The 26,631-nt window shown below is 37.2% G+C and overlaps 1 protein-coding gene across 1 annotated transcript; it reads right to left on the bottom strand.

Moving 5' to 3' along the window:
- Nucleotides 1-799: 799 nt before the first annotated feature.
- LOC120358569 lies at nucleotides 800-2,944 on the bottom strand. The gene is made up of 3 exons (XM_039453162.1): nucleotides 2,873-2,944; nucleotides 1,906-2,777; nucleotides 800-1,820 (listed from the first exon to the last, which is right to left on the bottom strand). Exons 1-3 carry the CDS (start codon nucleotides 2,942-2,944, stop codon nucleotides 800-802), a joined length of 1,965 nt encoding a protein of 654 aa, XP_039309096.1.
- Nucleotides 2,945-26,631: the final 23,687 nt, after the last annotated feature.

Raw genomic sequence — 26,631 nt, 5'->3', positions numbered from 1 at the left:
AAGCAATTAATGTTTACAGTAGGAACTCTTCTGAACATGAGTTAATACACTGAGAACTATACTAGAAGTATTTCTTAATAGACGGGTCTTTCGAAAATCGACGTCTTACTTTTTTTCCCATAAATATAATTTTTTACGATACAAATAAATAAAAATAGTAAAATCAGTGTTTAACACCAGAACTCTTTTTAGTACTTACATAGAACTATAGATATTACAAAATTCAACAAAAAGGCATATCGAAATTTTTTGCGGGACAAACTAAGACACTGTACCTGGCGTCTCACTTTGTCCTAAGTGTTTTTTTGCTTTAATGGCCAGAACTACTAGTTATATCTATCGGGAAATGTAGAATTATTAAAAATAAAGCTAGAACTGTCAATATTTAATGAGTTTCCAACAAATGATACCCCAAATTCACCACAACCAGAAAGCAGCACGTATAAAACAGATCAAAATACAAACCTATATACCTGTATATATTTATACAGGGTGTTTTAGAAATAGTTGGCCAAACTTTAAGAGCATTTGTTAACTGAGAGGGTTTCCGGATGGATGCGTGTGGGGACGTGCGTGTTGGGCAATTTGCCGACGTTTCGCAAACATTGCAGCTTGCATCATCAGGGCTGAGAGCTCCGATATTGAGTTCCCTTCGATTGTGGTGGTCCTTATATATCCCCGTTGCGCCCGGTGAAGGTTGGAGTGGGGAGTTTGACTTGGTCAACCAATCGGAGCGTTTTGATTAACTGGCCGGTCAATTAAAAAAACCCGGGAGAACGGTATGCCAAATAGGATTTACTTAAAGGCCTTTGTCGCGGTTGAGGTTGTCAGGATGTTTCAAGATTTCCAGACCTTCCCGATAATTTCTGGCGAAGTAGCCTTGTGACGGGGCCAACATGGTAGGCTTATCATACTGCACGGCATGTCCAGTCTCTATCCAATGTTCCGCCAAGGCTGATTGTGAAAAGTGGCTGTATTTGGCACACCTCTGGTGTTCCTTGATCCGTGTATCGATCTTTCTCCCAGTTTCTACTATGTACACTTTTCCGCAGACGCAAAGGATCTTGTACACACCTGGTGTTTCCAGGCTTGGTCTTTGATCCTTGGGGTTAGGGAGTAATTGAGCAATTTTCTTCTGAAGTTTGAAGATTACTCTGATGTTATGCTTACTCAAAATTCTGCCTATGCGCTTTGTTGTACCTTGAAGGTACGGAAGGACAGCCGTCATTTTCATTTCTCTTTCTTCATCCAGATTTTCGGTGTCGTTGGGACTGGAGATCTTGTTCTTCAATCTCTTGGTTATCTGATTAATGTTCTTGCTGTTGTACCCATTCCTAATCAAGGTCTGATAAAAATGTTGTAACTCCTCATCCAGGAACGTTGGTTCAGAAACTGTGAGGGCTCTGTATACCAATGAGCTGATAACTGAATTCTTTTGTGAAGGATGGTGATGGGAGGTTGCGTAAAGATATCGGTCAGTGTGGGTTGGTTTTCGGTAAACCCGATGGCCTAAGGTACCATCTCCGTTTCTTCGAACCAACACGTCTAGGAAGAGAATTTGGTTTTTCTGTTCTACCTCCATTGTAAACTTAATGTTTGGGTGTTGGGCGTTGAGAAAAGCGAAGAAGGGTGGGAGAGTTTCTTTGCCGTGGCTCCATATAACAAATGTGTTATCTACGTATCGGAACCACGTGGAAGGTTTGAGGGGTGCGTTTTTCAGAATTTTGCCATCGAGATGTTCCATGAAAATGTTCGCAATAATGGGTGAAACGGGATCCCATTGCGGCTCCAGAGGTTTGTTCAAAGAACTCTCCTTGAAACTGGAAATAGGTCGAGGTTAGGCAATGTTCTATTAGTGGGACGAAGTTGGCCGGCAGTTTGTTAGACTTTTTGATAATGTCCAACGTATCCTGGACCGGGACATTTGTGAACAATGAAACTACATCAAAACTTATCAGGATGTCATTGGGTTTCGTTTTGATCTTTGTAATTTTTTTCACAAAATCAATAGAATTCTTGATGTTAGATCCATTGTGACCAGTAAGTTTTTGAAGTGGTTTGGTGAGGTAGCGGGCCAACTGGTAGGAGGGTCCCCCGATATTGCTAACGATAGGGCAAAGGAGAATCGATTCCTTGTGAATCTTGGGGAGACCGTAGAATCTGGGAGCCGACAATTCCCGGGGGATAAGGTATTTGATAATTTCAGGAGGGAGGCCTGAATTCTTGAGCAGAACGGATGTTTTTTTCTCTATGGAGGATGTTGGGTTCCGTTTCAGTTTTCTATAAACGCTGCCATCCGAGAGCATAACATTGATCTTATTACAATAATCTTCTTTGTACATTACTACATTTCCTTTATCTGCCGGTAGAATTAGAATGTTGTTGTTCTGTTTCAAATTCCGGAGTGCCAAGCGTTCTTTTCTGCTGATGTTTTGGCTGGGTGGTTTAGCCTTGCGGAGGATATTGACTGCTCGTTGTCTAATGTCGTTGCTTGCTTCGGGTGGGAGGCAGAAGATAGCCGTCTCAATTTGGCTGATAATTTCTTCTGTAGGAATGCTTGTGGGGGTGACAGCAAAATTATGTCCTTTTGAAAGTAGAGACACTTTGGATGGGGACAGGACGTGACTGTTGAGGTTCTTCACTGTGTGTGTTGGAAGTGTGGATCCAGTCTGTGGAGAGATCTTCTTGTATTTCTCCTCTTGTTTTTGTTTTCTCACCTCGGCAGAACGGACGGCCTGTTCGTGTGTAATATGGTCCAGCGTTTGCCACAGCTCCGGCTTTAGTGAGTCAGCAAGCAAGAGGTGTAATCCAAGAAGCTTTTGGAAGGTGCTGGCTATACTTCTTTTGGTTGCCTTTCCTTTCCTTGACTAACCGTAGAGATGCTTGTCGAAGGATAACTTTTGCCTGGATGGAGGTAGGCAAAGGGTTTTTTTATTGAAAGCATTTAGGTACTACTCGATGGTCACAGCACCGTTTTAGAAATGCTAAGGAGCACAGTTGGACGTGCAAGGACTTCCTGAATTTGGTAAATAAGTTTACCGACCCTAGAATAGCTTTTCCGTGAAGGCATTTTATTCCAATCTTGAGGTTTTCGTGGCCATTGCTATTGTTAACCGAGAGGGTTTCCGGATGGATGCCACATGCGTGTTGGGCACTTTGCCGACGTTTTGCAAGCATTGCAGTTTGCATCATCAGGGCTGAGAGCTCCCTTTGGTTGTGGTGGTTCTTATATATCCCTGTTGCGCCCGGTGGGGGTTAGGGTGGGGAGTTTGATTTGGTCAGCCAATCGGAGCGTTTTGATTGACCGGCCGGTCAATTAAAAAAAAGAGCATATTCCACTCATTGTAAGAATGAAAAAAAGTTATATAAACATGGGTTTGAAAATGCTTCCATTCCAAGTTATAAACATTTTTTTATTGACTTTACAGAAATTGTTGGAAATAATTTCCTTCCAAAAATTTTTTTTTGGACCGATTTTTTTTCACCTACACTTAATAATAACAACTACAGACAATTTTTGGAAACGCAACTCCCTATATTATTAGAAGACATTAGATGATATTAGAAGACCACTACAGATACGCAATCAAATTTGGTTTATGCATGACGGAGCTCTAGCACATTTCAACCGCATTGCTCGAGAGTTCCTGAATAATAATTACATCAATACATGAATTGGTAAAGGAGGATCCATTGCTTGGCTTGCACATTTTCCCGATTTAAACCCTTTGAATTTTTACTTATGGGGGCATTTTAAGACTCTCATGTATGATACTTCTGTTGCTACTGTAAAAGTATTTTGAAATTGTATTATTGCTGTGTAAAAAAATACGAAATACTCCGAGAATTTTTGAACGTTTTTGACAATCCATACGACGTCAATGCGAAGCATGCATTGATGCGAAAGGAAATTATTTCCAGCAATTTCTGTAAAATCAAAAAATGTTTATAACTTGGAAAGAAAACATTTTCAAACCCATGTTTATACTTTTTTTTATCCTTACAATGAGTGGAATATGCTTTTAAAGTTTGGCCAACTATTTCTGAAACACCTTGTATATAGGACTATGATAAATCCTAATCACAAATAACTTCTTCTGATAACTGTCTCGCTGAGAACTTCGCGACGTCTTAGCTTTGCTTTACACTTTACAACAGTCTTGGATTCACATTTAATCCGCAAAAGCTTGAGAGAAAAATGACACTCTCGATGTTTGTGTTCACTTTATAAACAAAATTTTCAAATCCACTACGGCCTCTTATTGGTAAAAATCTTTATCGTCCAGCAGCAGGACGAATCAGAAAAAAGCATCAAAATCAAAGAACATCAGTAAATCGGCGGTTCGGCGCCTCGGCGACTCACAACAAACACGGACAATTGTCGCGAATTGCCGCGGCGCCGATCTATGGACTTACCGACGTTATGGACTTATCGATGTTAGGAGAAAGCCCTGAAGCTTTTTTATTGCACACAGCAAATGTTTTGCATAAAGCAAAACATGAAAAAATTGCTTCGGAATATCTCGACTCAGATCTAACGAAAGCTCTAAAAATTTTTAAATCCACAGCACTCGGGAAAAATGTTATACATAATAGAGGACAAAACTTTGTTAATGTTATATACTGTACAGCACATCAAATTCAAATTTACAAATAATTGTTGAAACGACAACATGTTCCACTATATATTGATGCGAGCGGTGTTAGAATCCCTACATTAAATAAAACAAATGAAACATCACATTACATTTTTTATATCACGCAATAATTAATACCACTAGTGGACAATTTTCAATTTCACAATTTCTTACCAAAATACACATTTCAACTTTTATCAGATTCTGGTTGATAGAATGGTGCAGCATCGGTGCTCCATATCCTAAGAAAGTTGTAACAGATGCTTCAAGAGTTTTACTAACTGCGGTTGTAAAAGAATATAAAAATTATTCTACCATTGAACAATATGCAGATGCTTGCAAAGATACTACACCAAATTGCCACATACGAATAGATATTGCTCATTTCATAAAAACATACGCAAATATTTTAAAATCCGTTTTAAAACCAGTTCGCACCTTTTATCTTGCCGTTATTGGACAACTTGTCGTAAAGTAGAAGATGCGAGAAAAATATTAAAAGCATTGCTAACCATTTCGCAATGTGAAATGGAAGGAAATATGCAAGGAACAAAAATTAAGTCTAACTATAAGATTCAAAAACAATTTCTGGAAGAGCTTATTACTGGAGAAGAAATACTTGACAAGGAAAAAGTCAATGAAGAATCAACTTCATTAGAATATATAATAGAAGATGAACAAACAAAAATATCATCCAATTGGTGGTCAAAATGGGGAGAAAAAATCAATTATGAAATTCAGGACAGCATTTTTCAAAAAGGTATTCTGGCAAACGCACATTATGCACCTCATGTGGGCATTAAATTATTACGTGATATCGGTACAATGGTTTTATGAAGCAATATATATACAAACAAATTTAGTTACGGACGAATACCAGCATCTAATACCCCAGTAGAAGGTGATTTTAACAAACTAAAAAATTTAGTAATTAAGAAATTCATACGAGTAAAATAAGTTTGTTGAAGAACACATTAAATGTTTAATTAGACGCGTTATCATCGCAGATGCTACAAGATCTCAGAAAAAACATGACTTATCATCAAATGATCTATGATGATCTGATACATCAAGGAATGATCTCCAATCACATAATACATTAATAAATGATTTTCAATCTAATATGTCAACTAGTAATGTTCAATTACTGAAAGAAAGTAAAATAATTTCTCTAAATCAATCGAATTCAGATTAGGTTAACAGTTCTTTAGAGATCCAGCAATGCTTATTTGCCAACTAAAACGATAACAAAAAAAAAAAAAATAAAAGACAACCGACCAGGAAAAAGAAACATTAAAAACAATTTAGAAAATAATTTTACAGACCCTGAAATGTACAAGTGCCTGTATACAAGTTATTGAATAAAATATTCGAAATATAGATTTTTTGACATTTATTAACATGCCTAAATCGCACGTCTTACGCGTTTTCTGGATAAATTAATTACTTTGAGTCTTATTGTCTTATTGTTAGCAACATATTCAGATCTTTACATCTTTACATAATCCTCCGACATCGGACTCTCAAAATATGTAAAGACTAGAATTTGTTGCTAACAATAAAATACTACAAATAATTAATTCATTCAGCAAATGCGCGCGCCGAGCGCTATAGGTACGTTAATAAATATCAAAAAATGTGTACGCTGGTATAATTATGGTATCAAAATAACACCGGACACCATACTATCGAAATATGTAAAGATCAGAATTTGCTAGTTAGAAGATATTGAAAATAATTTATTTGTCCTGTAAACGTGCCCGCCGCGTGATTTGGGCAAGTTACTGCCTATCAAATATTGTGTACGCTGGCATAATCATGATATCACAATAATCCCTAAACATCATATTATCGAAACACGTAAAAATCTGAATTTGTTGCTAACCATAAAACGCTAAAAATAATTAATTTATTTAGGGAATGCGCACGCCGCGCGCTAATAGACACGTTAACGAATGTCAAAAAATGTGTACTCTTATATAATTATGGTATCAATATAATACCCGGACATCGTACTATCGAATTATGTAATGATCTGAATTTGTTGCCAACCATAAGACATTGAAAATAGTTAATTTATGTAGATTGAAAGTTGACACCTTTGGAACTCGTGTTCCCCGGAACGTTAATTACACGCGGAGAGAACTTAAAACTAAATTATAACGCTTGCGGTGTTAATTGAAAACTTAAGTCTAAATACAAACGCGGATCTTACCAACTAACGCATGGAAAATATTACAAAAAAACGCGGACTTAATGCTAACGCAACTTAGTTTCTATCGCTCGCCTGAGGAAGGGGTCAAGATACGCTCGCTTTGTTAGGAGGGCGCTTGTTCGGACGGAACGCTTGGGACGGAGGATATCCGAGGAAATTCCGGCGAGGAAGTTAGAACTCCAGGTAAACGCGTCGTCGCCGACCGAGTGGAATTATTTTAAATTTGCTCTGTAAATAAAACGAAAATTAAGAGTCAAAATTACAGGATAGGTAAAAAAACGGATAACCGTCCGGTATCAGGAAGCCGAGAACGCCCGGCACAGGAAGCCGAGAACGTCCGGCACAGGAAGCCGAAAACGGCTGGTTTTAGGAAGTCGAGAACACCCGGCGAAGGAGTGCGGTACGGAATAACCGAGTACGCCCGGTATCAGGAAGCCGAGAACGCCCGGTATCAGGAAGCCGAGAACGCCCGGCACAGGAAGCCGAAAACGGTTGGTTTCAGGAAGCCGAGAACACCCGGCGCAGCAGTGTGGATAACCGAGAACACCCGATGTCAAGGGTTTTCAGGAAACCGAGTACATCCAGTATAAGGAAACCGAGTACATCCGGTATAAGGAAACCGAGTACATCCGGTATAAGGAAGCCGAGAACATCCAGCCAAGGAGCTCCAAGTACTCCCGGAATGTCGTTACCGGTGATTTGGAACCGACTGTTTGCTCCTTCCTGATGTGGCTCCGTATTTATACCTTCTGGCCGCCCACGCTGTCGGAACCACGTGTTTACTCCACTTTTCGGCGCGCACCTACGCGCACGTGCTCGCGCGATGCTACACGTGACATCACGCGACCGGGCGCGAGAGCGAGCGAGATGGAGAACGGAACCGACGTCACGTGGCCGCGCGCGCAAGTGAGCGAGACGGAGAGTACTGACGTCACGTGATCGGGCGTGCGAGTGAACGAGACGCAATGATACGTTGCAATTGGGCGTGCGAACGAGAAAGATATAATTTACCTGCGTAATGATGCTATCGTTTTCGACTTAGATCTTGACAAGATTGAGATTCTATTATTGGATAGCCATATAAAGCAGAAGCTTGCGATGAATTCCGCACCCAGCAACTCTCGATCTACCGGGAAAAGCCGAACAAAACTCAATTCCGCTGGAGGCCAGCGACGGAGGGATGCGAGTAGGCAAAAAGAGTATCTCCTGAAAAAAGATTGGAGTAAGAATAAGAGCTGGGCAGATCAAGCCGCGCTAGAGCAAGACCTCGACCAGAGGCCATCCGCAGCAAATCCCGCCAGGACAGCAAGAAACCGGTGACGTACGCAGAAGTGGAAAGCGTGCGAAGGTGAAAAGCCAAACACCAGCGCCGGAAAACGCACCGACGTCACTGGATATCAGTCGACGAAGGACACTCCTGCTAAGGATGAACCAATGTATGACATGGTAGCTGGATCAAGACCCATCCGTAAGATCTCTCTCAGAACGTGGAGTTTAGTTCATTTCCACTATTGTGTGATGTTGTTCATAGGGAGTTAAAGGTCGTCAATCTTAGGATGAAGAGGTAACTACCCTTTTGTGCATTTTTGCACTCAATGACCAGTTGCCTGAACGCATGGTTAGTGAATACAGTTACCAGCGTTAATACCGAAGACAGGTATAGTGGCGAGAAGGACGCTCTCTCGTTAATACCAGCGGAGATGCTCGTCCTAGCCCCAATCGCTGAGTATTTGTCCTTAGTGAACACTGTAGTCACAAGCTTGGGTGATACGATCCGAATAAATATACCAGATGTCGCTGTGCCGAGTTTTTCAATACCAGCTACAGCTGACGAGCCAGCTGTTCCACCAGACAGCTTCGAGCCAGCAGACGCCCATTCACATAATGTGTATGAGGCTTAAGTTTCACCGCTCGTCACGAGGAATTTCCTCATTGCGAGTAGAGATAACCAGCAAGATTACGACCCATTGCCTGAAAGATTACACCCGCAAGGTGTACCTAACAACTCCTACTAGAAATTTGCTAGGTTTCCTACCCATTGAAAGATTATCGCCAAAGAGTCAAGCCATCCTCCAGGCGTACGAATTTCCGGACTCTGATGATATGGCTGGAAGGCTCCAAGTAGTTCCAGCAATGTTGCAAGAAACGAGTAACGCCCTTTTCTGGTGCAGCAAGGAAAAGAAAAAAATTATTCAAAACTCACTGTTAAACAGCCTATCTCTAGAATTTGTATATCGCTTATCATAAATGGTGGTGCTGTTTTTGTTGAAACTGACGTTGTTTCTGAGCCGGCTACATTATCATTTGCGCGTTTATGACGAAGCAATGTTGGGCACAAAATGCTGAATTTACGCACTGTTTCTCTTAATGATTTTCCATTTTTTATATCGAGAACAGCAAGCTGAAGCACTTGTGTGTCTATTTTCTCTGTTTTTTGTTTATAAATGCGACCCATTTTTCACTAAAAAGCCAAAAAAAAAACACATGAATTGTGAAAAAATTTCCTCCTATGGCATACACGATATTTTTCATAACCTAAAGTATGTTTACTTACAGCATTTAACCTTACTTGTAAGTCGATTCGGGACTCACGCAATAAAATGTATTATTAAATAAAACCAAAAATCAACAGGAAGCTAGATCTCGGTATGATAGCTAAGATCCAAATGTTCATGCACGATCCTGCGGAGAATCACTGTTGTAAACGCGAAAATTGTGTGCATGTATCGCTAGCCGAGCACCAGAGAATTGATGATCACGTACATACGCGCGCGCGCAGCGGTTTTCCGTGCGAAACTCGGGAACGTCCAGGCTCTCGTGATAACACACATACACTTATCGGCCGAGGCCTACTGTACTGTAGGTCCAATTTAGACACGGGTTCTTTTAAACTTTGGAACAAATTTTACAATAAACTACAAAAGTGATCACAAAATGCTTGATATTTTTGAATTCTACATTGTTTAATTATCTTAAATCAATTATCTTTCAAATTTTTAACACCTCTTAAATAATGATTTACAAGGATTTTCTTTTTTTTTTAAATTTTCGCACGATGGCTGAAAATACATACGAGGTGTGTTCAAAAAGTATCGCGAATTTTGTGTTTTTTCAAAAATTATTTATTTATTCATGAATATCTATTTTGTCCCCTTCAAAGTAATCCCCATGAGATATTATACACTTGTGCCAACGGTTTTTCCAATCTTCGAAGCACTTCAAAAAATCATTTTTTTTTTATCTTGTTCAGCTCCTCCTTCGATGCCGTCTTTATCTCGTCAAGCGTAGCGTAACGTCGTCCTTTCATGGGCCTCTTCAGTTTAGGGAACAAGAAAAAGTCACAGGGGGCCAGATCTGGGGAATACGGTGGCTGCGGCATCATTAGTGTGTTGTTTTTGGCCAAAAAGTCGCGCACAAGCAACGATGTGTGAGCAGGGGCGTTATCGTGGTGCAAAAGCCAATTTTTGTTCTTCCACAAATCCGGGCGTTTCTGGCGGATTGCTTCGCGCAAATTGCGCATAACTTGCAGGTAATATTCCTTATTGACCGTTCTACCCTGTGGCAAGAACTCATGATGCACCACGCCCCTGCAATCGAAGAAAACTGTCAGCAAAACTTTCACATTCGACCGAACTTGGCGCGCTTTTTTCGGTCTTGGTTCGTGCGGCAGCTTCCATTGAGATGATTGAGCTTTGGTTTCCACGTCATAACCATAAACCCACGATTCGTCACCAGTTATGACCCTCTGGAGCAAATTTGGATCGTCGCGGACAGAGTCCAACATCTCATTAGCAATGTTCATGCGATGCTGTTTTTGGTCGCAATTGAGCAATTTTGGTACGAATTTCGCGGCGACCCGTCTCATGCCCAAATCATTGATAAAAATCGAATGGCACGAGCCAATCGATATGTTTAGGTCCTCAGCAACTTCTCTAACGGTGATTCGACGATTGGCCAATACCATTTTCTCCACTTCATTAATTTTTTCGTCTGTTGTTGAAGTGCTCGGGCGTCCGGCACGCTCTTCGTCGTTCACATCTTCTCGGCCTTCTGAGAACATTTTGTACCACCGATAAACGTTGCTTCGGTCCAAGGTAGCTTCTCCGTATGCCACAGTCAACATTCGGAATGCATCCGCGCACTTAATTTCGTTTTTCACACAAAATTTGATACAGGTTCTTTGATCCATTTTTTTGAATAGGTAAAAATCGAAGACGATCCAAAACACGTGCAAGCAAAGCAGCTGTCAACAATTAAGTGAACATTCAAAATGGCCGAGCTTGTCGGCATAAGTGAGAGACATGAGTACCAACATAACGCCATAAAAAGATCGAAATTCGAATATACGTAACCCGCGAAAATTCAAAATTCGCGATACTTTTTGAACACACCTCGTATTTGCGTCTATTCTGTGAATGATGTAACAGAGATTGTCAAACTGCTGTCACATGTTCGGTGTCTTATAAGGACTTTACATTATAAATGGCAGGCAAATCTGCTTAATCGTATTCATTTAAATTAAAAAGGTCCGATTTGGAACATGGTCCGATTTACCCTACTCTCCCCTATATATACGTATATATAGCATACGATGGCAAAAAAAAATTCTCTGGCGCTTGAATCATCGAGAAATGTGTAGCGCGCAAGCGAGCGGAGGGAGTGAGAAAGAGAGACTAGCTCTATCGCATGCTAAGTCTTGGAAACTAACTAAGACACTCGGACGGTTGAGCGCATGTGCGGGCCGTCTCTAGACTTCCCACCATCCGCCACACGCGATCGACAGGCAATCGAGGCACATTTTATCCATGATGTAAAAAATAAGATGAAACAACGCGCATCGTCGGCGGCTTAATGCGTGGTAAGAGGCATGACTCGATGTGATAAGCCATGAAATTTGGGTCCAAATATATCCGCCCAATTTAAATACGAAACAATCATATATAGTCACACGTACTTAAAATGTAGATGTTGTTAAAAAGAATAAATATAAAAATATAAAAATACTTTAAATTTATTATCTTTAACACAAATCACTGTTGCAATAAACACTGTTGTTATAAACTTGAAATACAACAATTTAGCCATACACATAAGTTCATTCTTATAACTTTCAAATTTCTTCTAATCCAAGTTTAAAAAATTTTAAATAACAATTATCACAATTTTCATTAATGTACAAAGTCTCAACCTTACCTTCACATTCTTCTTTCTTTAGCTTTGAATTTCTTTGATTCACCGATTATCTGCGATTCACGTATAAATACAAGTATAAATACGTCCCAGTATCGGAGCCGTAGCTATATTGAATCTTAAAATTTGGACCCAGTTCTGATTGGTCTAGAGTATGGTTCACTGCGCATCTGGTTACTTGTTTCACCTTTCTTCTTACATCATGATTTTATCTTCAATGTTCTGGACTTCTGGACTGAAAGCTCCGGCTCGAATCTGTTAGGCACCAGAGCAGCCGCCATAGCCGCCATATTGTCGACGACCACTTCAAAATTTCAATAGAAAGTAATAATATATATGATAATATATAATAATATGTGCAGAAAATCTTTTTAGAAACTATTTTTTTATTAAATTTAATAATTTTTAATTAAAATATTTAAATTTATCTTAATTAATATTTTTATCTACTATTATTCTAATGTATAAATTTGTATAAATTTGTAAAATAAATTTACATTCAATTTACCTATAATTATAAGTAGAATTATTAATTTAATAATTTAACTAATGTCACGTCCGCGACGCCACGGCAGCATTTTTTTCCATTCGACATTGACATTACACAGACGACGAACCGGCATTCGGTAGCAATAAATTGTCAGGTCGCGTTCTTTATATTTTCTTTCCTGGTGCCGAAGTGTCGTGACAGAGCAATCTGTACGCACGGCCAGTAAATTGTGAAACTCAAAACTTCATAGTACTGTAACCTTTTTTTTTGTTCTCTTCTCGGCGACAGAGCGATTGTTTGCGCAGCCGGTAGCCATAAAAACCCATAACCCTTCGTCGCCCTAACAATCTCCAGCGACAGAGTGTCGCGACAGAGAAATCTGCCGCGCGACCGTTAAACCATAAAAAGCGAACTGACGTGTCTTTTTTAACATTTTCCGGTGCCGAATAGTCGCGATGGGAAGGTCCACTCGCACGGCACTTAAAAGCCAATAGAATTCGAGTTTTCCATATAAAAGGATTTTGAGTGGTGGACGTACTAGCATTAAACCCCACCGAGAGTGCCGACTTGCCGCGGGTTTTGTCTAAAGAATTGTATAAATAGGGATGCAATTCCCGGCTCCTGGCAGTTCGTTCGAGATTAGGGCCAGTATAGCCGGAACAGTTCCGTGTCGCAACCGTAGCGACCGAGTTCTGTCCGAGCTACTAGTTCGCGTTGATCGGTACAGCGATCCATTCTCATTCCACTCCTAATTCGAAGTCAAACTCCAATCCAGCGCTAACATTAAGTCGAGCCCACTTCTAATCCTAGTCGAGACTAACACTAACTCTAACTTTTAACACTAAATTTAATTCTAATCCTATGTATAACTCGGATAAATTGTGTTGCTTTTCTTCCTTACGCTTATATTAATAAATTGTAATCTACACGCTTAAACGCTTTGTTCAATTTCCCTACTACCACTCATCTCCATGCATGCAATACCGCGAGTGTAGTGCACAAGCAAAAGTACTACGGTCGAGACCCCGAAGGCAACCAGACAGTCAAGAAGGACGAGGACGATCATCACGGAACCAGTACGACCACCCAGGCACAAGCAACAGTCTCGGAAGCAACCGCCATCTCAAAAGCTAAGTCGCAACGTTCCATAAGGCATGTCATATAACCCGTATCTCTCAACCGCGACCCCTTATTTCCGCTGGCTACACTCCGGGGTTTGTAGCTTAGCTAATTTCTACAGACATCAACTTAGCCAGATTATAATTTGCAACAACTGCTACAGTAAAACATCCGAACGCGACCGTTTATATTACGATTCCGTCACGCGCCATCGCTTAATTATCGGCGGGGACAAATGCGTATGGTGCTCATCGTGCCGCACTCTAATCTCATACCCAGAAACCGCGATCGCCTGCGCTGAATGCTATGAAGCACTAACCGACCTCGCGCGTCACTTATTCGATTCGGATGACAAGCCGTATCTTAAAATCGAGCCTACCGTTATAGAAATCAAAGGAACGTGCGAGTGTTCATTTCCTGAGGAGTAGTAACCACATACGCTAAACTAAAGCATGTGCCCCCCGCCGCACATTGCCATTTACTCAGCTCGTGTCCAACGCGAAGCGAATCGCACGTTCGGTACATGGTTACGCAGTGCCCGGTGCGTAACCTCTCTATATTTTCGCAATGACGACGAATCAACGATAGTATGCCTCGAGTGCAAAGGCAAACATTCGAGCACCGAAAAGGGACATTACCTCGGGGTAATTACGCACTATATCCATCTCGGCCATTTATATAACCCGCAAAAGTGTGATTTCTGTCACGCGCCTGTAGCCGCCCGCCGGCACCCTCTCGATTGTGACCGCTGCCCCCACGAGTTGGAGGACTTTGTAACGTATTTGGTCCGAGAAGGAGATAGTCCCTGGAACGACCCTGACGCAACCATACTTGCGCTCTCGCGACACACCTTTTAAAGTTATAAAACCCTCCCCTCTTGGCCACCGGTCGCGGAGAATCGGGCCCGCCGCCGGGTAATCCGACCATGCGATCCGCTCCTGGGCTGTGGAGACCCCGGAGCTTAGGTTTCGAAACAGCCAGTTTCGCCGAAACGCGCGTATCCCGCCCAACGGCGACCGCGCTCGGTCAGGATGTAACACTAATTTTTTAACTAATTATTTTAATCATTGATATATTTTTTTTGAAATAAATAATTTTTATAGATGTAATTAATTAACGTATTTGTATCTTAATTTTCTTTTATCTTTACCAGTTTTTACTTGTCTGTTAATAATGTATTAATAATAAAAATTATATTTTCTTACAGATGCGTCGTACATATCAAAAAAATCGGAAGAAGTACAACGGAGCGCGAGCGTCTGTTCAAAACACAACGCCCGTAACGCTCGGAACGTACGTTGCACCTAGTCCCATTATAATTACGCCGATGAACCCGCTTCAGTCACAAATCTATCTATCTATGGCAGGATGCACAATGCATCAACCTTCAGGATGTATGATGCAACAACATTCCAGATATATTACGCATCATTATTCTGGATGTACACCCAAGGACTTTGATTCTGTCCATAGGAAAATTTTCCAAACTGAGAAGTCGCTATCTTTCTACATACTTACAGTTCATGATTAACGTAACGACCAATAAGCTCTAGTCGTTTCATTAATCATAAACTGCGAGTATGTAAAAAGATAGCGACTTCTCAGTTTAGAAAATTTCCCCATGGACAGAATCAAAGTCCTTGGGTGTACGATGCATTGTCATCCTGGCCGTTTGATGCCGCCGCCATCATCATGTGGATGTATGGGGCCCATATTTCATTAAGTTGTATTACATCTCTTTTCATTAACTTTTGTATTTTATTCGTGTAACAATATAACTTTCTTGTAACAATTAACTCTTGTAACAATATATTTTAAATATATGTTTTGTATCTATACTTGTTTGATAATACTTTCCCCAACTATCTCCTTTTCCAATAGGCTAAAAAAACGATCAGAGCAAGATCTTAGTATTGAAATAACATTTTAGATCTAGTTTTTAACGATTTATGTTAAATTTAATTCTATATGTTATATACTGAAATAATATTTATTTTAAAACAAATTCAAAAAAATATAATTTACTTTTTTAATTCATTGTTCAATTTATTGTTTATTTGATTCATTTACAAATTTAGTTTATATATTCAGTGTTTTAAAATTTAAAGCTCAAAATCTTTTAGCAAGAAAATGCTCTAAAAATTTAATAGAATTTTAAACTCATCTCAAAAATTAATTTTAAAATAAAAAATTACAAATAACTTTTATTAATTTCTTTGAATACTTTCTTGCTTTACTATTTTGAGTCGCAAATTTTGGAACACTGTATACCAACAGATAATTTTTTTAAATATTTTGAGATATAAGAGTAAAACTAATTTATTTAAGTTTTGAAGTACTTTCTTGTTCAAATATTTTGAGCCTTGAATTTTAGAACACTAAATATATGTAAATGAGCAAAATGGACAATAAATAATTAGAAAAATAAATTTTATTTTCTTGAATTTTTTTTTAAATAAATATTATTTTGATATATAACATACAGGATTTACTTTATCATAAATTGTAAAGAATTAGATATGAAATATTGATTGCGTTCAGCAGACAAAATAGTTGAGTGAGCGCTCGCTGTTATTGGTGTATTTTTCTAAATCTGAAAATCTGATTGGATGATCTAGAAAAATATCTCAACATGTTGAGTCTGCTATTGGCGTCTGGCGTTGACTCGTATAAATATCTTCTTTGTATTAATTTTTCAAAAATTGGTGAACGTAAAAATTTCGTGTATGTTTTGTATGAACTCTTGCGTGCGATATCGGTAGGAAAAGTCAAAAGAGCAGTAAATAGTTACTAGATGTTGCGATAGATTCTTCTACTGTCAATGACAAAGAATGTGCGTGCTTACGTAAAAGAAAGCGTGCGTGCGTGGCTGCGTAAGAGATAGCGAGTTTGGTCGTGTGCTTGCGTGCATCGAACAGAGTACGTGAGAGAGAGAAAGAGGGGGGGGGGAGGAAGGAAGAAAGAACGAGAGAGAGAGAGAGAGAGAGAGAGAGAGAAGAAAAAACGTATAGGTAAAGAATCAAACGTGAGCACATAGTTCAAAGATAAAACAGTGAAGGAATAGTGACATCTATCGCAACAGCCAGAAACTAACCTGCTGCTCTTTTGACTCTTCTCACCGATATCGCACGCAAGAGTTCACGTGAAACATACACGAAATTTTCACACTCACCAAACTTTTATATTAAAGCACCTAGGCTCATTTTCAAAAGCACAATATTGTTCTACGATGTTCACTCTACAATGGAGCATGCTTGTTTTATAGCAGCAAAGTGTGAAAATTTTATACAGAAAAGATATTTATACGAGATAACACCGGACGCCAATAACAAAACTTTAATTTTCCAATTTTTTTTTGTTTTTCTTATTAAATCGTTGCCTCCATTATACATTAGTGTCTACACAATAATTGTGGAGAAGGATTTTTAAATTTGTAAATGCAATTAGAAAAAGCAGCGTTTGCAAGAATTACCGCTTTCAGTCGGTAAAAAAGGACAACTTTAGCATCCCCTTAAGAAGTTATATTAACAAAATACCATACATGTGAACAATTTTGCATAACTCAAATGTGCCAAATAAAAAAATTAAGTAAAAAGAAAAACACTAGAATGTACATACATCCGTGTGAAACGTTTAAGTTTAAAAACAATGAAGAAGTATAAATGTAATTAAATGTTAAGACATATGTTATAAAAGTGTCAAAATACTGAAAACTAAATATGCCTTAGTAATAATTGTTGGCTGTTGTTTATTGGCATATTAATGCTTCTATTTAACAACAAGCTACTAAACAAATGGTTCCATAAGCAATTACTAGCAATTAGTAACTCGATAATGAAGATAATAGGAATAATAGGGACTGTAATATTTACTACAGTCATAATACAACTTTCTCTTCTATATGAAATGATTATAACACTAATAAATGTACTGACTTTTGATTAATCGACCGCGATGTACAACTGATAAATGACAGTAGAAAGTTAAGAATGTTTCTATTAGTTTTATTTTTGGATAACATTAAGTATTTTATGCAATATTGTTTGATGATTTTTTAGGAAAATGTCACTGTGGATCAATTTTCCGCAACTTTTTAAGGAAATATGATAGTCACGTAAAAATACAATGTATATTAACAGCTGGAACAGGGCGTTGTGAAAAACGTAATTTGAGGGGTGCTCGTTGGAAACAAGTTGGAGAAATCCTGTGTCAAAAAAGTGTGAAACTTTTCAGGGCTGAAGAAGCAAAGAGACTGATGTCTCCAGAAGGCCCTGAAGCTCTTTTTACACGGCAAATGTTTTGCATAAAGCAAAACATGAGAAAATTGCTTCGGAATATCTCGATCTAAATCCAATAAAAGCTCTACAAATTTTAAAATCCACATCACTCGAGAAAAATGTTATCCATAACATAGGATAAAATCCTTTTTATGTTTTATACTGTACAGCACATCAAATACAAATTTATAAACAATTGTTGAAACGACAACCTGTTACATTATATATTGATGCAAGCGGTAGAATTCCTAAATTAAATAGACCAAGTGGAACCTCACACTACATTTTTTTGTATCACGCAGTAATTAATACCATTAGTGGACAATTTTCAATTTCACAATTTTTTACCGAAATACACACTTCAACTTTTATTAGATTCTGGTTGATGGAATGGTGCAGATTCGGTGCTCCATATCTTAAAGAAGTTGTAACAGATGCTTCAAGAGCATTACTAACTGCGCTTGTAAAAGAATATACAAATTATTCTACCATTGAACAATATGCAGATGCTTGCAAAGATACTATACCAAATTGCTACATACGAATAGATATTGCTCATTTCATAAAAACATACACAAATATTTTAAAATCTGTTTTAAAACCAGTTCGCACCTTTTATCTTGCCGTTATCGGACAACTTGTCGTAAAGTAGAAGATGCGAGAAAAATATTAAAAGCATTGCTAACCATTTCGCATGTGAAATGGAAGGAAACATGCAAGGAACAAAAATTAAGTCTAATTGTAAGATTCAAAAACAATTTCTGAAGAGCTTATTACTGGGAAAGAAATACTTGACAAGGAAAAAGTGAATCAATGAAGAATCAACTTTATTAGAATATAACGAAGATGAACAAACAAAAATATCATCAAATTGGTGGTCAAAATGGGGAGAAGAAATCAATTATGAAATTCAGGACAGCATTTTTCAAAAAGGTATTTGGGCGAACGCACATTATGCACCTCATGTGGCCACTAAATTATTACGTGATATCGGTACAATACTTTTATGGAGCAATATATGTACAGACAAATTTAGTTACGGACGGATACCAGCATCTAGTGCCCAGTTGAAGTTGAATTCAACAAACTAAAAAATTTAGTAATTAAGAAATCCTTACGAGTGGATAAGTTTGTTGAAGAACACATTAAATATTTAATTGGACGCGTTATCATCGCAGATGCAAGACCTCAGAACAAACATGATTTTTCATCAATTAATTTACAATCATCTGATACATCAAATAATGATCTTCAATCACATAATTCGTTTATAAACGATTTTCAATCTAATATGTCGACTAGTAATCTGCAATCACTGGAAGAAAGTAAAATTATTTCTCTAAATCAATCAAATTCAGATTCGGTTGACAGCTCTTTAGAGATCCCTCAATTTTTATCTGACAATAAAAATAATAATAATACAAAAATAAAAGACAACCGACCAGGAAAAAAAAAGATTCAAACAAATTTAGAAAATAGTTTTACAGACCAAGAAATAACGCATTTCTGGGTCTGTAAAGCGTTAGAGAAGTGGAAAATTGGAAAGGAAAAGTTAATAGCCAAACAAAAAAACGTAAACAAGGAAAATATTTAGGTCAGCAAATGGATGAAGTCTCAGATATTTTAAAATCAAAACCCCACAAAAAAATAACTTTTATGAAAAATGGCAGCTGTCTTACATTACAAATGATGCAAGTAGAAGGAAAATCGTAACTAATACGTGTGCATTCGATAGTTTATGTCAGAGTCTTTGAGTAGCATGTTATGACATACAAGATATACAAACATTTATCGAACAAAAAGCAACATCAATTCCAATATTTAACATGATAGACAATATTTTAAAAACAGATTTGATTTAAATATTTATTATTTTATTATCAGAAATTAAAGTATATAGGAAAAGAATAAAATATGTTCCATTTTTATTCTGTTTTAAATAATTTTTTAAATTTTCTTTTAATTAATAATTTACCTTTTCCTATATACCTATACAATTTATTAATAGTTAAAGTCAAATTAAAAAATATTTATTAATAAAAGTCAATAGTTTGTCTTCTCTTCTAAACCTATATTAAACCTAAAATGATACATGATATGACGTTTTCTATTAAAATTTTTTTGACATTTGAATTGTTCTAGAAGTTGGTTAATCGACCTAACAGCTTCAAATACATTAAGATACTTTTTTCGTTGTCGTTAAGCATATGGTAATCAATGAATTATATTTAAATAATAATCAAAAGTTCGTCTAAGTATTGTTCTGGTCACAAAACAGATGTCATTTTAGAGTTAAACTTGTCTTATTATCGATAAAACAAATTCATATTTATTACAAAATTGAATGGTTTATATGTGTACTTATTTGTGGCACTGTTTGTAAGGAAAAAATCAAACTAGAGTGAATACACATAATTTTACATCCAATGCAAATTTCGCAATATGATTGGAGATATAAAATTAGAAAGAAAGCAATAGGTAATCATGACATTCAATTTTGCAATAGATTTTTTGATGATAACTGATGATAACTATGTTTAATTTTGTATACATAGAGCATAGATTAAAGAGTAATTTGTTATAGGTATTACGTCAAAAATATATCGCCTACGTGCAGAACTATTATATAATATATTTGGTGCAAGTGTTCAAGAAAGCGTTAATCTTATTAACTGTTATTCAAGCGTTGGAGCTAACAAAACGTTAATTAATTGTCCAAGTATTGAACACGAAGTACCCTGCTCCAACAACTGTCAAATTTAAAAAAAGATAATGAATATAATACTGATTGAAAATTCAAATATAAAGAATGATTTATTTAATAATGTCATAAAAGATTACATTACATTAACATCCAAAAATTGTAAGATATGTTTTTCGAATACTACGACTAAAGTTACAGCAGCCGGTAAGTGGTACTTCTAAATTTGATTAAATTTTATTATATATAGCGAATATAAAAATGAATAATATTTATTCTAAAATACTAATATTTCATTTCTTATACCCCCAGGACTAATTGTCATTGAAACGTACAGTAACGAAAGAAAAGAGCAATATTTTATGTTAAAAGAATTACCACCACAATTTGAAATTTTAATTGGAAGTTAAATAGAAACATATAAACTTTTGGCAGTCATAGATTATAAAGGACCACGAAATACTCGGACAAATCAAGAACTAGGACATTTCACTTCATTATGTCTCCGTCCAAATAAAACCTAGAAGGAATATAATGATTTAAGAGAAAAAGAGCAAAAAAAACCCGATACACGGAAAAAAGATCTCCAAATATTAATATATGTACGAAATAAAATACAAAATACATGAATTATATACAAGTTATTGAATAAAATATTCAGCGTATACATTTTTTGACATTCGTTAACGTACCTAAAACGCGCGCCTCTAGCGTTCCCTAGATAAATTAATTAGATTTAGTGTCTTATGCTTAGCAACAAATTCAGATTTTTACATATTTCGATAGAATGTTGTCCGGGTATTATTTAAATACCATGATTATACCAGCGTGCACGTTGTTTGAAAAGCAATACCTTGCATAAAGCACGCGGCGCACGCGTTTCCTTGATAAACTAATTATCTTTGGTGCTTTCTTGTTAGCAACAAATTCGGGTCTTTACATATTTCGATAGTACAATGTCTGAGGATTAAGGTGATATCATGATTATGCCAGCGTACACAATATATGATATGCAATATCTTAACTAAAGGGCCCGGTGCGTGCGTTTCCTGGATTAATTAATTATTTTCAGTGTCATATGGTTAGCAACAAATTCAAATCTTTACATATTTCAATAGAATGGTGTTCGGGGATTATTTAAATACCATGATTATACTAGCGTGTATATTATTTGATAGATAATATCTTGCAAAAAGCGCACGGCGCATTTTCTTAATAAATTAATAATTTTTAATGTTTTATTGTTAGCAACAAATTTGGATCTTTACATATTTTGATAGCATAATGTCTGAGAATTATTGTGATATCATGAGTATGTCAGCGTACACATTATTTGATAAGCAATACCTTGTATAAAGCGCGCAGCGCGCGCGTTTGTTGCAAAGATTAATTATTTTCAGTGTCTTATGGTTAGCAACAAATTCAGATATTTACGTGTGTCGATAATATGATGTTTAGGGATTATTGTGATAACATGATTATGCCAGCGTACATATTATTTGATAGGTAATACCTTGTCTAAAGCGCGCGGCGCGCACGTTTCTTTGATAAATTAATTATTTTTAGCGTTTTATGGCTAGCAACAAATTCAGATTTTTACATTTTTTGATAGTATGATAGCTAAAGATTATTTTGGATATATAGTTATGCGAGTAACAAATTTATTTTTATAGTTTACTTTTGTAACTATCTGTACAATGGGTGATTGTTTATTGTTATTGGTACTTATTTTGCAAGTAACAATATCGAGAATGGTATATTTTATGAGCAACAAATTAGCAACAAATTCTGACGTTATTTTTGCATGTTATTTTACCGATATAAGGGTATTGTTCCGCTAACTTAAACTTCCTTTAGCAAAACTTTATTTTTTTTAAAAATTAATAGAGCAACAAATTTTTTCTTTGGCAACTTTTTGGCAACAAATGAGTAACAAATAAAAAACTTTGTTTGAATTGATTCTGCTCACTTTGTTCCGCTAACTTATAGGACGTTGTTTGTTCTTTGTTCGCATTCAATTTTGTAGCGGGATGGACGGCGCTCAGTAGTTTTGTGTTTATGCCTTGTGTTGAGCTAAACTTCGTGAGCTTGTTCTGTAACACATTATTCTACAAAAATGTATGATATAGAGCTTCTGGTTAAACTGTTAGCTGACATCGAATATAAAACAATAAATGATGTTGGGAACGTATTACCTTCATCCAATACTGTATGCAATAATATTTCAGTTGCAATGCTAGAAGGCGGTTCGTCAATGAATGCAAAACATGTTTACACAACTTTAAAAAAAAATCAAAATGGTTTATACGATCACGTATTGTGTGTTTTTAACATAAATCGTGGCACAGTAAATATATCGAAAGACAGTATTAAAACACTAGAAACGTCCGGCTGTAAAGTTATTAATGCACAAACATTTTCTTTGACCATTTCCAACAAAATTTAGTCTGATTTAAAACCTTCCAAAAATTTATATGGTGATAAAAGATATCTAACTTTAAAAGCAGGCAAATGGACACATATTTTTGCTAAAGAAATATGGAAACAGACAAATATGACATGTGCGTTTTCATTTAAATACGCTAAAGTTTATACTCAGCAAAATGCAAAATGTTACACATACTTTGTAGCCAAATGCAAAAAGTGTAGATCGAAACTGAAAGGCTATCTTTATGAGAAACCATGCAAGAAAGTAAATGCGATATTTGAGTGTTATTTGCCAAGCTTTCAATCGCCAATTATACATAAGAAGAAACGACAACTGAAAGGTCCTCGAGGAATTGAAGTTGCGGAAAAACTTATCGGTAGCAGAAAACACGCTAGCACATGGTGGACAGAAGAAGTCAAAAGATTAATGCATTTTGGCAGTGAAATTCCAATGCTTTACGATGCTACTATATTACGGAAAGCGAAACAAAAAGAATTAGACAAGAGACTAAACGTAAAAACAAATAATCCATTAATGAACTTGAGAATTGCTAAATATAGTATAATAACTCTTTAGGAATTATTCGTTCTTTAGGATTAGATCCTTTTTATTGTATATATTGGTTAGAAGAACAACATATATTATACAAACTACATCATAAGTCAACTAATTCTTATTTTGTTATTGATGCAACTGGAAGTATAGCAAAGAGAATAAAACTTCCTGAAGGACAAAAATCCTCCCATATATTTTTGTATTAATACATGTGCGTCTGTGATACAGAAGTTAAAAGCATTCCAGTTTTTCAGATGACAAGCTGTAAGTATGATACAACATTAATTACGTATTTTCTTTAGGAAATACTACGTAATAGTGCACCAATATCACGAGTTGCGGTCTGCGATTTTAGTAAAGCCATTTTAATAGCGCTTTCTCGCGTTTTCGCAAGATCTGCTGATTTATCATATTATTTGCAAACATGCTATGATATATTAATTTTGAAATCACTGCAATGTAAACCTTGTTGCTATATTAGACTGGATGTTAGTCATGATAATCATAATAGCCACAGTAGCAAGATAGAGTTGTCTTAAAAGAAAACCTCCAAAAATCAGACAATTCTTTTTAAAAAGCGTGGCTCATGCTTGCCGAATGACGTCATTTGAAGAAGTGCAACATCTTTTGAAGTTGACATTAGTTGTGGCTTTAAGTCAAGAAATTGGAAAACGCGAAGATAACACATATCTGGAGTCAGAAATTCATCTCAGATATGTAAATACAATTATAAAAGGAAACGCAATCAAAGTAAAAGACACAACTGATGCTGAAGAGTTTGAATTCCAAATAGAGAAAGATGAAGATTTGATCACGAATTTGACACAATGGGCAAATTCTATTATAGAAGAAGCGAAGACTATTGCTTCCAAATCGCAAGATGGAGACAATGTAAATGCATTCTTTATACCACAGGTCCATAAGAGTACATGCTTCAAAAGTATCTTAAAATATTTTAAGATACTTTTGAAGCATGTACTCTTATGGACAGCTGTAATAAAGCCTATTTTCTCAACTGGCGAGGATGTTGCCACTTTATCTTCTGTAAAAGCTGAATTCGCCAATCTCAAATATAGAGTTTTCGACGGTCAGCTTCCTATGCGAGTTGATAAATTCGTTTTAAGACACATAGAATATTTACGTGATAAATCGATATTAGCTTCTGGTAAAATTAAACAAATGCATTCTAAAGAGGACACTCATTCTTTTGTCACGCAAAATGATGAAATTACAAATGTTGCAAACAATTCAGTTTCTTCACCATTAAACAAAGATGAATATGTTAATAATACCCCCTCATCCCCTTTGTCAATTAAAAGATGTGTTAAAATTAAATTATGTTATATTAAAACCTAGTTTTGAAAAGCATTGTTTATATTAAATTAAAATGTAATTTTTTATAATTAAATTATTATAAATTGCAATTATAGAAAATGGATCATTAAATAAATTTTATTTGTAAATTAATTTTCTTTTACAATTTTTTTTATAAATAAATTTTTAATGCGGGAGAAAATTTCATAAGTTCAAGTTTATATACATTTAAAAACAACTAGTAGAAATTAAAAATTAATTTATCTAAAATTAAGTTTGTAACGCTGGTACTTTTCGGTGCGGCGAGATAACGGGATACCTTTCGGTGCGTTGGGATATCGTGATCGGTTGCTCGGATGTACTCGCCGGATGCCGGAGTTTTCGCTAATAATAAAACCTTGGTGTTTTGAGTATAAAAATACAAACGTAAAAAATATATTTATCATGTGTAGTTTGAATACATAAATAATACAAAGGCACCGGAGTGCTCGGTTAACCAATGATCGAACCCGCGTGGAGCAAATGAACGACGATTGATCGGGCCGGACAAAATACGTAAGTCGTTACGCTAACTAATATTTACACCAAAAGAACGGATTCGGATAATTAACGGACGGACACGTATTAGGCGCTATGCGCTCTGAGGCGCTATGCGCTCTGGGTTGATGATTGGAATGATTGGACCCGCGCGAAGTAAATGAACGGTTGGTCGGGCCGGACAAACTATAATTCCCTACGCGAATTAATATCTAAACAAAAGAACAGATTCGGATAACTAATATCTAAAACGAAAAAACGGTTTCGGACGGATTCGGACTACGCGCTAGGCGTGCGGAGTTAACATTCGAAGTTGCCGTTCGGTGGCGAACTCCGAGGACCGTGAAACGGGCCATGATTGGCCCATGCGGTGACCGATTGCGGTCGCGGTATCGATGATTGGCGGCGCGGCGGACGGTTCCGCGCTGCGCGAGTGTCGACGACGGTGGCGGCCTGAGTGGCCTCATCTCGCGGGGAGAACACCGCGTGAGGTACGGTGCGCCGGACACGAGAACGATGTCAGCGGGATTGGTCCTCAAGAATGCCCGGGGACGTGCGGAAAGGACAGATCGGAATGGCCGAACGACGAGAATGCCCGTCGCACGGTAGAGCGGATCGGATTGACGAGGATGCCCGTCGTACGGTAGAGCGGATCGGATTGGCCGAACGACAAGAATGCCCGTTGTACGGTGAAGCGGATCGGATTGGCCGAACGATGAGAATGCCCGTCGTACGGTGGAGCGGGTCGGGTTGGCTGAGCATACCCAGCCGCGGGAACGACGAGAATGCCCGTCGTACGGCGGCGGAAGCTGTGGTACTGGTTCTCGAGGAGGTGCTCGAGTATGCCCGAGCTGGGGAGCGCTGAGTATGCCCGGCGCTGGAAAGGATCCGGTGAGATCGAATGGCCGGTGTCATGATGTAAAAAGAAAGATGAAACAAGTAACCAGATGCGCAGTAGACCATACTCTAGATCAATCAGAACTGGATCCAAATTTTGAGATTCAATATGGCTACGGCTCCGGTACTGGGACGTATTTATACTTGTATTTATACGTGAATCGGAGATAATCGGTGAATCGAAGAAATTCAAAGCTACTTAAAAAAAGAAGAATGTGAAGGTAAGGTTGAGATTTTGTACATTAATGAAAATTGTGATAATTGTTATTTC

This window comes from Solenopsis invicta, chromosome 8 (genome assembly GCF_016802725.1).
Source record: "Solenopsis invicta isolate M01_SB chromosome 8, UNIL_Sinv_3.0, whole genome shotgun sequence".
NCBI lineage: Eukaryota > Metazoa > Arthropoda > Insecta > Hymenoptera > Formicidae > Solenopsis > Solenopsis invicta.
The sequence above is the reverse complement of the archived record's forward strand: the minus strand, read 5'-3'. Positions and strand labels throughout refer to the sequence as shown.